At 38.7% G+C, this 18,976-nt stretch overlaps 1 protein-coding gene and 1 long non-coding RNA gene across 2 annotated transcripts in view; one reads left to right on the top strand and one right to left on the bottom strand.

Annotated features, from left to right (window-relative positions):
• LOC135977357 (uncharacterized) overlaps positions 1-16,366 on the top strand; it is a 30,743-nt gene extending 14,377 nt beyond the window's left edge. The window contains exon 3 of the long non-coding RNA XR_010594812.1: positions 16,260-16,366. This is a non-coding gene — a long non-coding RNA (uncharacterized LOC135977357). The remainder of the gene's footprint in view (positions 1-16,259) is intronic.
• LOC101946677 (keratin, type I cytoskeletal 24) lies at positions 1,793-7,983 on the bottom strand. The gene is given in 9 exon segments (XM_024100784.3): positions 1,793-2,036; positions 2,039-2,137; positions 2,798-2,850; positions 4,140-4,357; positions 5,608-5,733; positions 5,833-5,994; positions 6,227-6,383; positions 6,785-6,867; positions 7,392-7,983. Coding segments are annotated over 9 exon segments (1,518 nt in total). The 5' UTR covers positions 7,917-7,983; the 3' UTR covers positions 1,793-1,941.
• Positions 16,367-18,976: the final 2,610 nt, after the last annotated feature.

Here is an 18,976-nt window from a genome sequence, read left to right as displayed (position 1 = left end):
CTGGAACTATTCAGCTTGGAAAAGAGACAACTGGGGAGGATATCATAGAGGTCTATAAAATCATGACTAGTATATAGAAAGTGAATAAAGAAGTCACAAAGCCTCGAACTGGCAGGTGCTGGAGCTGGACAATGGGAAGAATCACTTGATAATTGCACTGTTCTGTTCATTTACTTGGAAACATCTGGCATTACCCACTATCAAAAGACAAGATACTGGGGTAGATGAACCATTGGTCTGACCCAATATGACTGTTGTTATGTTAGAAATTTTAAATACCTACATAGATTTACAGTGTACAGTAGTACAATTAGGACAGCTAACTTATGCTTTTGGTGATAATATATTTGATATTTTCCAGTTAATTTTTGGTGTGAATATTTAGATAAAACTAATACTATACATCTTCATTTATCTAGTTATTTCTGCTTAATTAGTTAACATTGATATATAATTTGCTGAAATCTACTTGTGAAAAAAAGTTCTTTTAGAAACATTGCCGTGTAATTTAGTCCAAAAAATGTTTCTATCAAAATCTAAATCTGTATGTAGAAGTCATTATTCTATGCCAGTTTTATCTACTGTTAGCATAACTGTATCTTATTTTTTATTGGGGTCAAGAAAACACCATAATAGAGTCTCAGACTAAATGTAAACTCCAAATCAAAAAAGACAGTAGGAGAACCAAAAGAATGTCACCATAGATAAATAGCAGAGTAACTGAGGCTGTTAGAGGCAAAAAGGCATCCTTTAAAATTTGGAAGTTAAATTCTAGTGAGTAAAATAGGAAGCAGCAAAACTCTGGCAAATAAATTGTAAAAGTATAATAAGGCAGCCCAAGAAATAATTTGTTAAGCAACTTGATAAAGATGGAAAAAGCAATTAAAAAAAAAAAAGTAAATCAGAAGCCGAAAGCCTGCCAAGTGGGCAGTGGGGCCAATAGACAACAAAAGTATTAAAGGAGCACTCAGAGAAGACAAGGCCATTGCAGAGAAGCTAAATTAATTCTTTGCATTAATCTTCACTACAGAGGATGTGGGGGCGATAGCCACATCAGAACTATCCTTTTTGGGTGACAAATCTGAAATGTTGTCCCAAATTGAAGTTTTAGAATGAATTGTTAAAACAGTAATAAGTCACTAGGACCAGATGATATTGACTCAAAAGTTCTGAAGGAACTAAAATATGAAATTGCAGAACTACTAACTGTAGTAACCTATTACTGAAATCTGTCTCTATATCAGATGACTGCAAAGTAGCTAATATTGCTAATTTTTAAAAAGGGCTCTAAAGGAGATCCTGGTGATTACAGGCTGATGAGCCTAAGTATAGGCTGTAAGACTAAAGGTAAAATTTTCAAAAGTGTCTAAGTTACATAGGAGACTAAGTCCTATTTTCAAAATGGATTTAGGAGCCTTAGTCTCATTGAAATCTGGTACTTCTCAGGGCCAGATCTTTTAAGGTATCTAGGTTCCTAAGGATGCAGATAGGTACCTAATGGAATTTTCAAAAGCACCCATGTGCGTAACTGTTATTGATTTAAATAAATGTTTCTAGGTTCTGAAAGTTTAACTCTGTTATTGTTTCTCATTGTAAAAAGTCATGATTCAGTCTACCTATGTGCATGTGTGTGTTATAGTCTGTGTAATAATAATTAGTAATTAATTGCTAACAGCTTTTGTATATCACATATAAATCATAGGGCTGTAAAACCACAGTTTATTTAGGAAGTCTTCCATGTTGAACAAGGGAGGATTTTCAAAGTTAAAAATAATCAGGGCTAATGCAAAAATAATTTGCAACAGTTAAAAAAATTTATTGAAAAACAGCAGTAAATAGAATGTACTTTTTAGCACCCATAAAAGACTACATCTCAGTGAAGTGAAAAGAGAAAGCAGATACTAGAACCCTTATTTTTAAGATGGGAAACTCTTAAGCCACTTAAAATTCTACATTTGTCCAGAACACTTCTTTGTTTTTGGATCTGTCTATAGGTACATATAAGAGGATCCTCTGTTCCATTTTCATGTTGCTTATTTAGTTGGCCTTTCTTCAACTGACTGGACTTTTGATGAGATTATTTTGCCATCCACCAGCTCTTCAACAATTGTCTTGACCACTCTAGTTTTAGATGGTTCTAAAAATAAAATATTAATAGTATTATCCATTCAAGATATTAAAGTAAAGAATCAAATAAAGTAAAAAGTTATGGTCCAGTTAAATAAACATAGGAGAGTATGCCTTATGACAGTATAAACTTTCATGGCAAAAATCATATATATATAAGATCTTTGTCACTTTGCTGAAATGCATAGTGCAGCAGAACGTTACCTCAAACATAAAAAAGAGGTTGAAATCTTAACTTTGATAGATAGTGATGTAAATTAAAATTTTTGAGGCTTTTTTTTCTTTATAATGAATTACTAATTTTATTTCACCATTTCAGGCTCAATCCTCTGGGTTGCTTTATGTCTCCTGCTGACCTCAGTGGGAGTTGAAGGTTCCTAGCACTTCACAGGAAGTGCTTAGCACTTTGTAGGATTAAAGCCTTATATAGTATAAAGAATTGGGGCCTGATTCAGTGCCCAGTGAGGACAATGGGAAACTTTCCATTGACTTCAGTGGGGATTGGATCAGGTCTTCAGTAAGTAATTACTTATACAAATATTTTGTTACCAAGATCTGAAGAGTTCTTTACTGGCAGAGGTAATGCTGTTTGATTTTAAAAAGTGCACTCCTACATCCTTGTAGTTCAAAGACACACTTGAAAATAAAAACAGTAACTCATTTTAATTACCTTTGATTTGAACTCTTGATTCTTGATATTCATAACCACCAGATCTAAAGCCGCTGTTAAAAATAATTAATAATCATTAGTTATCTTACAGTACTGTTGGAATTCTAAGAAAAGATAGGTTTCAGAGTAGCAGCCGTGTTAGTCTGTATCCGCAAAAAGAACAGGAGTACTTGTGGCACCTTAGAGACTAACAAATTTATTAGAGCATAAGCTTTCGTGGACTACAGCCCACTTCTTCGGATGCATCCGAAGAAGTGGGCTGTAGTCCACGAAAGCTTATGCTCTAATAAATTTGTTAGTCTCTAAGGTGCCACAAGTACTCCTGTTCTTTTTAAGAAAAGATAATTATTTTGAGAGTCGATGAGAATACTGGTTTTAAAAGCAAGTTTATTGCTATCTTTCCAGAAACAGCAAGGCAGGCAATCAGTTTTGTAAGTGATTGGAACTGCTATGTACCATATACATCTGAATGCATTTTTTTGATGCCAAACAAAAAGGTGAATAATTGATTCCACCAAAATGCTTTACAGGATAAAAATTAAATAAAATTGTTTATCAAATACAGATGTAAGATCAAACTGCTCTTTTATCCTTGATTGATAAAATGAAAATTTTTCTGTGGTGGATATTCTGTTAACTGGAGTCATTTTCAGGTATTTGCAGCTGCACATAATGTACAGTTCTATAATATTTGCAGCTGCTGAGACAGAACAGAGAACTGATACAGCAATTTATTTTCAGTACACTTAGGTCTATTTCAGTGAGCATTGCAAGGCTCTGACTGACTTCAAAGTGTGTTGAATTAGGTCCTTGCATCCCACAACAGAGCCTCACAAATATTTTTATTTCTGAAGAACATTTAATGAAATGTGCTACTAAGAAAGAAATATCCTTCTTAGTAAATATTATTTAGACAAAATACATACAGAGTCCAAAACTTTTAATCTCTCAATGACTTCAAATCATATTGAAGTCAGTGGATTTAAGAGCACACTGACTCATCACATTGCAGGGTCAGATTTATAGTGTAATAGAGAAGAAAAAATCCTCCTCTTGAAAAAGAAGATGCTTTCTATAGGTCCTATTTGAAATGTGGGCTCAGTCCTGCATGGTGTTCAGCTCTCATGCAAGGTTATGAAGGCCCTCAGCTTCCACTGAAGTCAGTGGAATTTCAGGTAGTTAAGCACTTAACTGGAATGATCTGCACCTTACAGGATTTATCCCTCTACGCACAGAACATGGAATAAACTATATTGATGTTTATTTCTTATGTCTAGTGTTCTGTTTTTCAAAATAAATTCATCTAACTGAAATAAGTTTTTTCTTCAGGCTGTTTGCTTACCCTCCTTCTCCATTTAGCAGTCGCCTATAGGTCTCAATCTCCATCTCTAGACGTGTCTTGATGCCCAGGAGCTGTTCATATTCTGCATTCTGGCATTCCATTTCAGATCTGATCTGCTTTAATTGTTCCTCCAGATTGCTAATCTGAAGCTGTATTTGTGAAAGCTGACAACCGTAGTTTCCTTCAATTTCTGCCAAGGTGCCTTCAAGGGAGCATTTCTGTCAGTGCATAACAATGGCATGTTACTGATTAAGCTGAAATGCTTGATTACAGACAAGGAAAAAGTTCTTTAACAGTGAAAATAATTTATACCAGACAAGTAGAAAAAATTATTTTCCGAGTCATAACACTTACATCGAACGAACATTACATTTTTTTTCTCTATCAGTTTTCAATACCACTAGTTTTTATGTTGAAAATTATTCTCTGGAATAATTTTTCCTTTCTCTTCTCTCTTTCTCACTATAGTTTTCTAGTTTTATATTACTAGTTTTATAGTGTTTTATTGCTATATACACTGCTTCTTCTGTAACACTTTTCTCAAACAATGCAAAGTAAAATCTATTAAATTAATTGGATATGCATGTAAAACAATTGTACTTGTATGTTAAGCTTATGAAAACAAATGAAAGGTCAAAGTGGGAATATAAGAATTTAATTTGTTTGGTGCATGATTATTTGCTATAGAGATGTTTGAAAGGAATTCATATTTGTTCTTATTGGCGAGATGTTGGAGATAAGTAGTTTGGCTATTGGCTGCTCTTCTGAAGAAATCCATAAGAGCCTTTCGATGTAGTCTTTTCACAGATCAGAATGAATGAAAAATATAGTCACTGAGAGAACATGATAAAACAACTTGATGCCAAAATGTTGGATGGCATTAATTTTAATACCCTGTTGTTTTTTATTTACATTAATGGTTTATCATATGTAAATATTAAAATACTGAATAGGCCACCAGGGGATTATTGAATATTCAGCATTCCCCAAACACATATTCAGTCATTTTACAGTTACTTAAAAGGCAGTGGGCCATATTCCATACTGGATTCTTGCCAAAAAAAAAAGTTCCATTGAAAGTGGATAAACTGGCATGTGTGTAATGAAGGTGGAATATTGCTGGAATGCCTCTTTCGAAGCCATGTCTATTACAAAACTTTATAAAGTGTTTTTGAGACTGTTCGAAACAAATCTGTTTATTTTGATTATTCTTTCTAACTAGTCAAACTCACCATTCTTCATTCTCTATAGACTGTAGTATTTAATTTAGAATTACAGTTGTTTCTCTGGGCTTAGACTAAGGAGAGCTATCAAAACACATGTCTATATTAGAAACAATTATATAGTAAATGCAAATATGCCCTTACATAATGCTGAACTAGTGGATAAAGCTGTTATGCATACTGTAAATGTTTTTAATAAGAATTTTGAATTATAAAGGCTACCTTAAGTGGCAGCTATTACAGACCTTGGCCAGAAGGGATTGTAGCTCAATGTCCAGAGTTTGGAGAGTACGTTTGATCTCAGTTATTTCATGCCTGGCTGAGTCTGCTGCACCAGCATCATCAGAGATTTGTTGCTGCAGCTGTTGACTCTGGGGAAAAGTCATAATACAATATAGTGAATAAAGTGTGATAAAACAAATCTTTGGATTTGAATATGCTTTCAGATAATTTATCAGTCATATTTTTACCATTTTATTAAATTGTTCTTCGGCCTCCCTACGATTTTGCTCAGCAAGGTATTCATACTGAGCTCTCATCTCATTAAGAAGCTTTGTTAGATCAACTCCTGGAGTAGCATTAATTTCTACATTCACTTCACCCGTAGAGCCATGCTGGAAGCTTTTCATTTCCTGGTTAAATGAAAGACAAGGAGATTTAAAATTTTAAATATATTGCAATTGCAGAAGCAGGGAAAAATTAAATAACTGAAATCATTAAGTGTCAAAATCTGAATGTTTTGAAATAGTAAATTGCCCATAAATCATTTAACTTTTAAACCACTTTTAAATGGAAAGACTCTCATTGACTTCAGTGGGAGTTGGACTGGGACCTATATTTGCAAAAGGAAGGCAAAGATCTTACTCCCTCATGGTTCTTCTTAAGATACACTAGCTCCTCAGTCAGGCTTTCAAGCTGTGCTTCCAGGTTGGATCTTGTCATAGTCAGGTCATCTAGGACTCTACGCAGACCATTAATGTCAGCTTCAATACTTTGGTGAAGGAACAGCTCATTTTCATACCTTTAAAGTGTTAGGAGAATTTTGAGAATATAATCAGATCAGAAAGAAAGAAAAATTAATTTTTCCTTGCAAGAAAAATATTTGTTATTAATAAAACAGAATGTCATTAGAGAAGATGTGAGAATAATGCATTTTTATTATCTGTTTATTTTATATTCTTTTTTTTGTGATTTGGCAAAAGTTTTAATAGTTTTTAAAATTAAAAATATAGCTCTATTGCATATTATAGTTATAAAATTGATTTTAATATTGTTAACATTTTTGGAATAGTACTTCATATTTCTTTTAATACGTTTGTAAGCAGAAAACAATGGTGAGTTCTGCTTTAAAAACAAATGTCGTGAGGTGGCCCAAGTTGTTACTACCCCATCATTACTAACTGTAGTTTTCACTGAACTCACTTAAGTCTGAAGTCATCAACAGCAAGCTTTGCGTTGTCAATCTGCAAGACTAATTTGGCATTGTCAATAGTTGCAGAGATGATCTGGATAAATAGAAAGATAGATAAGGAAAGAGGCAATATTTGTCTGACTACTATGAAAATATCCTTTGCATTTAATTTTGAGGCAGCACTGGGCAAATTTAGAGGCTAAAATGAAAAATGCAGATTTTAAAAATAATTTGTTTATATATGGTTTAAACATAGAGAGAGATATGATTTCTTTCCCTTTTTTAAAAATTAAGTATTTCCTTTCCAGGTTAACAAATTAATTTTCATACATAAACAGTAAAAATACTGAACATGCTTAATAGTAAAATAGATACTTTTATAGTAATATTAAATTAACAAGAATGTGTGTGAAAAATCCGTTGGTAGAAATATTACATCTTAAAGTCAACTACTTTAAGTATTCTTAATGTCAACAGAAAATGATAAATGTCTGAAATTACTCTGAGCAGAATTTCTCATTTGGTAATAACTCGTGCACTGCTCGTGAGTTATAGTTTAACACACGATATGGTTACAAGCTGCATACCATTGTAAAGTGCTGAAAAATTATTTATTACCTGATTCTTAAGATCTTCAATTATCTGGTAATATTTGCTGTAGTCATAGCGTAATCCAGCAGCAGCAGGATCATGTTTCTCATACCACTGCCGGATTTTATGTTCAAGATCAGCATTTGCCTCCTCCAGAGCACGCACCTTATCCAGGTATTTAGCTAGGCGGTCATTAAGGTTCTGCATGGTTCCCTTTTCGCCACCAGACAGAAGGCTGCCATCAGCTCCACCAAAGCCCCCACTAAAGCCTCCACCATAGCCGCTACCCAAGCCCCCAAATGAGCTACGGCAGTAGCCATCTCCATAGCCTCCTCCAACTGATACATTACCAAAACCACCACTAAAGCCCCCACCAAAGCTACCACCTGCTCCCCCTCCTAATCCACTCCCTAATCCGACACCGGATCCCCCAGCCAAACCACATACACTCCCACTACCAAAGCTTCCTCCTATGCGGGATACTCTGACTGATCCACCACCTCCACCAAACGAGGAAACTTTCCTGGATCCACTAGCAATACGAAGAGACATAGTGGTTTAGTGGTGGTATTAGTTGTTAAAGTGTAACAAAGGCATCAAAGTAGAGTGAGAGAATGTCTTGGGAAGGCAGTTCCTTTACCTTTTTATACAGAATTATTAGGGTGTTTCTTTCTGGATTCCTCCTACCTATGGCAAAATATTTTTGTTTTGCCAACTCAGCATAGTGTTAGCCAGGATTGGATGATTTCTCCTAATTAGCATTTAAGTCAATGGTGACCATTCATGTAAAGAGGTTAGTGCCCTGAAGATGTTTGTTATATCAGGAATAGAGAAGGGTGGAACAAAGCTAAAGAATCATTATTACATTTTAATCATAGATGAGTAATTCCTTTTCTTCTTCCAGTCCTCAGGCATAACTCTCATAATTCCCGAAGAAGATAGAGCAAAATTTCAAGTGACATATGTTTATCATTCTTACCACCAAACTTATAATTTCTGTCTTTGATAATTAATTAATAGGGCTGTCAAGCGATTAAAAAAAATAATCGCGATTAATTGCACAATAAAAAATTAATTGCATGATTAATCGCACTGTTAATAATAGAATACTATTTAAATATTTTTGGATGTTTTCTACATTTTCAAATATATTGATTTCAATTACAACACATAATACAAAGTGTACAGTGCTCACTTTATATTTATTTTTGATTACAAGTACTTGCACTGTAAAAAAGAAGAAATAGTATTTTTCAGTTCACCTAATACAAGTACTGTAGTGCAATCTCTTTATCATGAAAGTTGAACTTACAAATGTAGAATTATGTACAAAAAATAACTGCATTAAAAAAATAAAACAATGTAAGGCTTTAGAGCCTGCAAGTCCACTTAGTCGTACTTCTTGTTCAGCCAATCGCTCAGACAAACAAGTTTGGTTACATTTGCAGGAGATAATTCTGCCCGCTTCTTGTTTACAATGTCACCTGAAAATGAGAACAGGCATTCCCATGGCACTGTTGTAGCTGGTGTCGCAAGATATTTACGTGCCAGATGTGCTAAAGATTCATATGTCCCTTCATGCTTTAACCACCATTCCATGGGACATGCGTCATGCTGATGACGGGTTCTGCTTGATAACAATCCAAAGCAGTGCAGACCGACGCATGTTCATTTTCATTATCTGAGTCAGATGCTACCAGCAGAAGGTTGATTTTCTTTTTTGGTGTTTTAGGTTCTGTAGTTTCCTCATCGGAGTGTTGCTCTTTTAAGACTTTTGAAAGCATGCTCCACACCTTGTCCCTCTCAGATTTTAGAAGGCATTTCAGATTCTTAAACCTTGGGTTGAGTACTGTAGCTATCTTTCGAAATCTCACATTGGTAACTTCTTTGCGTTTTGTCAGATCTGCAGTGAAAGTATTCTTAAAATGAACAACATGTGCTGGGTCATCATCCGAGACTGCTATATCATGAAATATATGTCAGAATGTGGGTAAAAGAGAGCAGAGGATATACAATTCTCCCCCAAGGAGTTCAATCACAAATTTATTAACCGATTTTTTTAACGAGTGTCATCAGCATGGAAGCATGTCCTCTGGAATGGTGCTTCATGAAGAGGCATATGAATGTTTAGCATATCTGGCCCATAAATACCTTGCAATGCTGGCTTCAAAAGTGCCATGCAAATGCCTGTTCTCACTTTCTGGTGACGTAAATAAGAAGAGGGCAGCATTATCTCCTGTAAATGTAAACAAACTTGTTTGTCTTAGCGATTGGCTGATCAAGAAGTAGGACTGAGTGGACCTCTAGGCTCTGAAGTTTTACATTGTTTTGTTTTTGAGTGCAATTAAAGTAATCTACTCTGCAGAATTTGCCCCAATTCAGAAATCAGTTACTTATGCACTTGCCTTTAAAACTTGAGTAAGTCCATCCTTGTTCTCTGAAGCACTTGAGCACATTCTTCAATCTGCTAAAAGTTAAGACTGTGCTTAAGTGACTTGCAGAACAGGGATGGATTTACATGCTTAAATTGAAGCATGTGGTTAATTGCTTTGCTGAATTGGGCCAACATGCTGTATGTATGCATTATTTATTATAAATTTTGTACCAACCTTTTAGCTTAAAATCCAGTGAATGCTAGGTACTCTGAGTTGATTTGAGGATGATCTTTGCAGTAACTGAGGAGTGGATAATGTACATGGTTGTTTGAATGTTCTGTTGTTTAATAAATTGAGTTTCCTTTTGCATGTGATTTATTTTAATTGGTTGAGGTATTGAGGCTACTAGTATAGCTCACCCTTAGATGCCTGTGCAAATCCTTCCTTTGGATCCCAGTGTCATTGTGCAATTGACTGAAGTTCAGAGTATTTGTGTAGAACATGTAGGTGACTTTGTGTTGAGCAGTGTTGTGTTTAATAGATCATAACAAGAAGGTGAAAAGATAATGCTTTGTCTGCCGTTCTCTCAACCGGGGAGATGATTTTCACTTCTTTCTCTTGTGTTAATGGTCTTTTTGCAATGAATATGTGTATACTTATTTTTTTTTAAACTTGTATTTTATTGTTTTTAGATACTTAGAAAAATCATTAAAATATAAAATAAGTCTCTTTAAACTGAGCAAAATACTGTATAACCTTTTGTCACTTTTGTATTCAGCTTTAAACAAAAATAGCTTTGTCAACTCATGCCTGATCTTTGGATCAATACCTGTAAATGATATACATTAGAGAAAGATCTTTCTCTAATCCTAAAAGAACCAAAACACTTTTCAGCCTTCTGTACAGTGGGAGGGGAAAGATGTTTCCATCCCAGATGTAATTCAGCTAATTGGAAGCCTCATTTAGAAGAGAGGAATAAATAATGTATCGTACAACATTGTCAGGATTTATTTAAACTTCCCTCAAAGTAGATCAATCAAAAATGAGCCCCTTTCCAATACGGAGTGCTTCACTCCTAGATATAGGTTAGTTGTTACTTGTAAAAAGCAACAGAGAGTCCTGTGGCACCGTTAAGACTAACAGGTGCCCACATGCGTCTGACGAAGTGGGTATTCACTCACGAAAGCTTATGCTCCAATGCATCTGTTAGTCTTAAAGGTGCCCCAGGACTCTCTGTTGCTCTTTACAGATCCAGACTAACACGGCTCCCCCTCGGATACTTGTTACTTGAAGTGTTTCTATGGTACAAAACAACCACAACATTCTGGTTTGACTCAGTTGCTCATTTTTTACATATGCTCAGTCAGCTCTATGTTACCATGAAGGCAAAGAGACAGACTATTCCTTACCCCTGTGTGGGTCTACAGAACAAGAAGAACAGAATGAATCTCACCCACATTTACTCACTACATGCAAGATCCATGGACAGGCTCAGTCCTTGTTCTCAGAAGTGGGTGAGGACTGCTTCATATATGTATATGTGCCACTATAAGGGCAGATGTTTCCAAAATGATAGTAGGAGGTAGAAGAAAGTTGGCAGGACATGCTGGGGGATGAGTAGGCTGCACACTCAATGGGTGGTGCACCTTGCATCTCCCCTCTATATATACATCAAGGAATTGGGACAGAGGTTGTGTTTTTAAAAGGTGAATTGAAGTCATTGGGCCACCTTTGCAGCTCCTGTTGTTGAGTCTAGCTGAAGGCCACTTCAGCCCCTGGCTCAATTTAGAGCAGCCGCAAGGGTTCTACAGTATACCACTATGTCTGGCTACCTGTGGCTCTAAGAGGACATTCTGACAGTAAAAGAACATGAACATAGAGGCACTCTGGCCTTTTATGCAGCCATGCTCCCTATACTGGGGACTGCAAGGTAGTGGCTATGTTAAAAATGGCTATTCCACCTGGAGATTCCCGTATGCTGAGAATATCCACGTAATCCTCAACTAGTGAATTAAGCCAGTTTTGTGACTCTTTCTTGCTGCCCATGTAAAGGGTCTATAGCAAATAAGAGAACCTGGACTACAGATTTTGTGCTGAGGTAGAAAAACTGGGACAGGTGGAGCTAAAGGCCCAGGAGATTAACAAACCATTGACCAAAAATGGAACCAGTCTCCTCAAAGAAATGTATCATTTCAGGAATTCCAGTTAATTTTAAATGTTTGGCCCTTCATTGTTTTTCAATTCATTCAAGCATATACTGTCACTAAGACTAACAGTCAGTAATGCATGACAATAGAACCGATGATGTTCTCTGCTCTCTATGAGCTGGGAGGTGAAAACATTATCTATTCTAAAGCAGTCATTCGAACGTCAATCCTCTGGAGCATAGTAGTGACATCTGTTTTGTGCTTAATCACCATGAGTGAAATTCATATTGTATCATAACATCTTGCTAAGCAAAGTGAGCCCTTGGGTTATATAGTAGGACTAATACTGCTCCAGTTGAAGTCAACAAGGGTTTTGCTACTAATTTAGATTAAAAACAAAGATATAAAAAACTCCTTAATTGGTAGTATTTTTTGCAGGATTGTAATTTTTACCACTTTGAAATGATACCTAATGTTTGGAAAATAGCCAGGGTTGAACTCTGGGAAATGGTTGCTTCATCAGAAAGAAAAACCCTAAAGCGAGGGAGGGAACAAATTGTAGGAACAGTGTCTTCACTGTTTTACAAGGGAGAAATACTGATAGACTTTTTAATGGATATTTTAACAAAATACTATACATTTCAGTAGAATCTTAAATAAGATCTTTTGCATGCTAGGTTGGAATCCTGCACTAATGCATGTGGGGGCAGAGGATATTTTATTTGATCAAATCTAATCTAATTGCACCTATTACCTTGGCATCTAATGCTTCTTATATCTTCGTTCTTAAGCAGCTCGCCTATGTAGTACAGGGCAGGGTTACGGTGGGTTAGTGGCACCTGGTGGATCTGCCATGGCATTCTTATTTTTTGAGTACAGAGTGACATGTGCCCAGCCTGCTATGCTGGCCCTGGCTCCACCACTTCCACTTTACTTTTGGGCTAACGGGGAGCAGTTTAGATTGCTGTAATTTGTGTAACTGTAAGATACATATTTGATATATTATCTCATTAATGATGAGAGCATTTTTCGTCAAAATAATTTATTTTATCATCTCCATTTTTTTCCACTATACTTTAGATCAGCAGTTATCAAACGTTAGCAACCCAAGGGCCCCCATTTTGATTTAAAATTTTTCACAGACCCCCAAGCTCCCCGCTCAGCCCCAGGCCCCGCCTCCACTCCACCCCTTCCCCCAAGACCCCACCCCGCCCACCTCTGCCCCTCTTCTTCCCTGCATTTTGATGTGCCTAGCCCCCGAGGGTGTGGTGCCTCCCCACATTGCTCCTGGCCCCCCTTGGCTCCCCACCCTCCCTTCACTCCTAACCCCAACACTGTGCTTTCACCCCTAATCCCTGCACTCCACTCCTGTGCCCCTAAATATTAGATAAATGTCTATCAGGGATGGTCTAGACAGTATTTGGTCCTGCCATGCGGGCAGGGGACTGGACTCAATGACCTCTTGAGGTCCCTTCCAGTCCTAGAATCTATGAATCTATGAATAATCTGTGCACTGTGCCCCCTTCACGCCAACCCCTGCACTCCCCTCCTGTGCCCCTAATCCCTACACATCCTTTACTCCTTTCCCCTGCAGCTCCCTCCTCCGTCCCAACCCCTGTACTGTGCTTTCTTCACCCCAACCCCCGTCCCCTCCTGCTCCCCAACCCCTGAACCCCTAACTTCTGCACCTCCCTCCTGCACCCTCAACCCTGCACTGTGCTCTCTTCACCCCAGCCCCTGCCCCCCGCCTGTGCCCCTAATCCCTACACACCCTTTACTCCTTCCCCCTGCAGCTCCCTCCTCCGCCCCAACCCCTGTACTGTGCCCTCTTCACCCCAGCCCCTGCCCCCTGCCTGTGCCCCTAACCTCTGCATCCTCCTCCTGCACCCACATGGGATAACTGACCTGGATGCAGTGACAGAGCAGCTGGCATTGCTGCTTGCTCCCACACGGCACTGCTGCTCCTCTGCCCCGCGCACTCCTAGGTGGCTGTGAGGGGGGAGCACGGAGCGATGTCAGGGCTCCCTGCAGCCAGGTCACTTTCCCTGCCTGGGCTGCGTAGGGGAGGCAGGAGAGCAGCAGCTCCTGATGCTAATCTCACCGCACAACCCAGGTGGGGAAAGTAACCTGGATGCAGGGAGTCCTGGTGTATGTGTTGGGGGGACTGTGTGAGAGAGACACACACACACCATGTGTGTTGTGTTGAGGGGACTGTCTGTGAGTGTGATTGTTGAGCACACTCTCTTCAAGAAAGCACTCAGGATCAGGCACCTGAAGGCTTGTTGAGACACAAGCAGTTGCTGCCAGACCCAGAGAGGCAGCAGCACACATAGATTCTCCCTGTCCCGTCACCCCAGCTCAGTGGAGACCCAGTACATGGGGGTTGGGGGGGAGAACTGATGTCGAGGTGTCCGCACAGCAGACAGGAGGGTGCTCCCAGTCTGGGGTGGCCAGGGATTCGGGGAGGAAGTGTGTGTGTGTGTGGAGGACAGGAGCAGCGGCAGCTGCATACAGCAGTGGAGCAGGGGGCAGAAGGGGCATCCCCTGCTCCAGAGAAGTCACCTGGCTTGGCTTTTTGTCCAAGTGACCCCTGCAGCTCGGGTCCCTCCCCTCCCCCGATGCTGCTGCTCCACCTGCCTGCTGCTTCCACCAGCACAGCTGGTTCTCGGCAGGTCAGGTAGGAATCCGGCAAACCCAGCAACAAGCAGGAGGCGCTGGGAGGGAGTGGAGGGAGTTGATCAGCGGGGTCCGCGGACCCCAGTTTAAAAAACACTGATTTAGATCATCCTTTTGTAGGACTTCTTGAAGATGGTTATCTTGTAGAGATTTCTTTATTTGAGAAGATAGTAAGAACATAAGAATGGCCATATTAAGTCAAACCAATGGTCCATCTAGCCCAGTGTCCTGTCTTCCAAAAGTGACTGGTGCCAGATGTTTCAGAGGCAATGAACAGAGTAGCAATTATTGAATGATCCATCCCCTGTTGTCCAGTCCCAGCTTCTGGCAGTTGGAGGCATATGGAACCCTAGAGCGTGGGGTTGTATCCTAGACCATCTTGCTGATAGCCATCGATGGACCCATCTTCCACAAATTTATCTAATTCTTTTTTGAACCCAATTATACCTTAGGCCTTCACAACATCCACTGACAACTAGTTCCACAGGTTGATTGTGCATTCTGTGAAAGAAGTACTTCCTTTCGTTTGTTCTAAACCTTCTGCCTATTAATTTCATTAGTTGACCTCTGGTTCTTGTTATGAGAACCTCCACACCATTCATGACTTTACTAGACGAGAGGCGATATATCGATCCCCGATAGAGCGATTACTTCCCGCCGATTTGGCGGGTAGTCTGGACATACCCTTGGTGGCAGATAGGCTAAAGAAAGGGTTGTCTGGTCTCTAGTGGATTAAATGTCACAGCCCTTACTTGGCCACACAAGGGAGTAAGGTCTGTACTTATTCCCTCCCGTGGCCACGCTTAAATTATGATTTTGACTGCGGTGAAGATAACAGGGGCTAGTGCCTTATACTCCCTAGTTTGGGGAAATGTGTGGGGAGGGGGCAAAGAAGGATGGAAAATGGAAGGAGCCTTAGCTCTGGTCCCTCCCACCTCTAGCCGCAGTAGCTGGCTAGGTGCACAGCAGGGAGTAAGCTGCTTCATGAAAAGTAATTTACACCCTCTCTCATCCCCTTTCCCCCCTTGATCTGTGGGTGGGGCAGTGCTCTGAAGTAAATGATAATGTAGTGCACAATCTTGTAGTGAAATGGCAAAAATTGTTGAAATCCTGCTATGACAGTTACTTTCTAAAACAGACATTGGCTAAATGAAAAAGATGTCACATCTACACAAAGTGTTTCTTTCTCTAAATATATCATTTCACTGGATTCCTACTTTTGATTCGTAGGTCCTCCACACAGGATAGGCCAGAGCATCTTTCAGATCAATCAAAACATTGCATCCCAATTCTTTTCTGACCATGGTTAGCTAGACAGCTCCCCATTGGAATTGCAGCCGGTTGCAGCTGTCTTTCACCCTTATAGACCTTGGCTTTGGAAAATATTTCTATATACCTTGATTGGTTTGCCATCTTCTTCAGTGCCCAAGGGTGGCTTCTTGCAGCAGCAGTTTTCTTTGATGTTTTTAGCTGCATAGCCAAAGTAATCTGTGAGTTGTTGGCGCTTCTCGGAAGCGAGGGTGTTTTTGGACATCATGGTTCATGTGCATCAATCATTTTGTAGTGTGAAGGGAAACATCTAGTTTAAGAGGAGAACCTTATGTACTGCAAAAAGTGTGCAGGTAGTGTATTTTCTTTATTTTTCACTTAGTTAGCATTAAATTTCTTTTTTCTTTCTTTTTGCCATTCCTGTGTAGAGAACATCTTCCTGGCAAGGCATAGAAATTTCTGACAGCAAAAGGTAAGTGTGAACATTTCTTTCTTTGCTGTTTTTTATATCCTTTTGAATTCTAGTAACTTTGAATGCTTACATTAAATTACTGCTGTTGCCTTTTACTTAGTTTTGTACTCTGGATATTTTGAGTAAAATTTTTTGCACTAAGCAACAGAGAGTCCTGTGGCACCTTTAAGACTAACAGATGTATTGGAGCATAAGCTTTCGTGGGTGAATGCCCACTCGTCGGATGCAACTGTGTGGGCTAAAAATAGTGTCATGGTAGTTGCTAGCTGCTCTGGTCAAATAGTCGTCATTGGTGCTTTCTAAGAGTCCGGTAACTGACTTTTGAGTGTAGCTGGTGGTGTTGTAGTTGCTGCATACTGTACAAGTTTATACTAATATTTCTTCTGATGTCATAGTGATTGTTTTGATGATAGTGTCCAGTTTAGGAAATAATGTAAATGTAGATATACTGCAAAAATTATTCAATAGAACAACAGCAAATAAACTAAACTCTAAGTTACTGTGTTTTGATTTTTACAGCAACCATAATTCTGCTTTTGTGTGTATATATGGTATTTCTTATTCCCTTTATATTGGGTAATATTTACACCTGAATACATGTAAATTTGGATGAGAAGTGGTACATTTTCCCCATCAAAAGGGAGATACTGGTAAGAGTGGGAAAGAGATTATGGCCTCAGGTTTCTCGCATATAAAAAGGAGATGTTGGGAATGGAAGAGGAAGACCATGAGTGGTGGCCTCCATTATTAGGAGGTGCTATTCAGAGTAAACTTCCCTCTTCAAGAATTCTTGTCTGAAGAGGGTCAAGGTGGGATTTGGGTCTGGACCCTTGAAGATAATCGAAGGTGATGGTGAAGGGTAGTGGAGTTAATTCTAGCATTGGATGCTGCTGCAAGGTGCTGTTACTGTGTTTGTGTGGTGAACACGATAGAGGGATATCATTCTAGAAGTGGCCTCATAAAATGTGGGTAAACATTCATAATCTATATGCTTATCAGAACTGAGACTAAATTCTAAATATTTTGAGTTTCTCTCTCTGCGGGTATTAACCAGTGAGGTGCAGAGTTTCACGGTTTAATGTAACTATAGCTGTGACCAAATATATAACTTGTAATAGTAAAAAAGTTTATTGAAATAGACTAGCGAATAAAATTAGAATATCAGAATATACTTTTTGGTTTTCATTAAAGAATATTTTCCAATTAAGTAGAAAAAATGAGAAACTCTTGGTGTAATTCTGATTTTAAAAATAGAAATTATTCCTCAGGCCACTCGGGATGCTGCACTTGTTTGGGAGATTTCCTCCTTTCTTGACTCTTGGTTTTGACACCTGTAAAAGGATCATCTGTGCAATCTTGATGCTGTTTATTTAGTTGTTTTTTCTTCACAAAGTCACTAGGGAATATATTTTCACGGTGGAATATAAATCCCTATCAGAATAATTATACATGCAACAAAGGTGTATTGTATTTTTAATTATGAAAACTGGTGTGACAACTGTTACATATCTTGGCAAGTTGGGACTAGAGCTCTAATTCCAGTGCATGAAGAGTGCCTTTCAGACTGGTTATTTCACTCTTTCTCGAGCTTTGTTGATCAACATTGGTAGAAATCACTTGTTGCAGGGCTCCATACTGTAATACCACAATCAAATAAAAATAAAATGTTAGTTAATTAAATAAAATCAGTGTTTCATATACTTGCTTTACCTTCCGAATAATGCCATTTTTACCTGAGAGTTGAACTGTTCTTCTGTCTCTCGGTGATTCTTTTGTGCAAGAGCTTCATACCATGCTGTCATGTCATTTAGTCAGATAAACTCTTGGAGCTGCATCCATTTCAACATTGATATCACCACTGGTAACCCTTTGAAAACTTCTGAGTTTCTGGAGAAGGAGAAACCAGGAGGACTTTAATAACACAGTGACGTTACACTATAAGATATGAAAAAACGACCACCACCTGGAATAAGTTTAACACAGCCCCTACTGTATCCACAAAGTGAGACTGTCTTTTGATCACCTGATCTAGGCTATGATTCAGTGAGGTATTTAAGTACCTGCTTACTTTTAAGCACATGAGTAATCCCATTGACACTTTCTCTGAGCCTAGGTCTACCCTACGTGCTGGGCTGTGATTCCCTTGCTCATGTATGCATACTCGCAGTAGATCTCATTGACCTAGCATGGGCATAAATAGCAATGTTGCTGCGATAGCATGGGTAGCGGCAGCTTGAGGCACAGCTCCTTCCAAAGCTGGAACCACCGTTAAAGCCTGGGCTACTAGATGTTCTGAGAGATCCACCACTACCACTAGTACTGGGTGAGGAAAGCTTCCTGGAGCCATCAGATGTGAGAATAGAGAGAGATATGGCATTAAAACAGAAGTGGGACCTGCCCCAGTATAGCAGAGGTTGTATCAGCCAGGCAGATTTTTAGCCTGTATATGTATAATTAACAGAGATTTTCATTCCTGAATTCGGTCTCCTCATGGCAAAATGTAGTTTGACAAGTTAATGTCTATTATCTACAATTGGGTAATTTTTTTCTGATTAATGTTTTTACTAACTTTATTAAGTACACTTTCATAGAAATATGTCCTTAGGATATTTGTTACACCAAGGATTGTTATGGCAGTAGGTGGAGCAAAGCAAAATTTATTTCACTGTTCTT

This window comes from Chrysemys picta, chromosome 24, assembly GCF_011386835.1.
Source record: "Chrysemys picta bellii isolate R12L10 chromosome 24, ASM1138683v2, whole genome shotgun sequence".
NCBI lineage: Eukaryota > Metazoa > Chordata > Testudines > Emydidae > Chrysemys > Chrysemys picta.
This window is presented reverse-complemented; position numbering and strand designations above follow the sequence as displayed.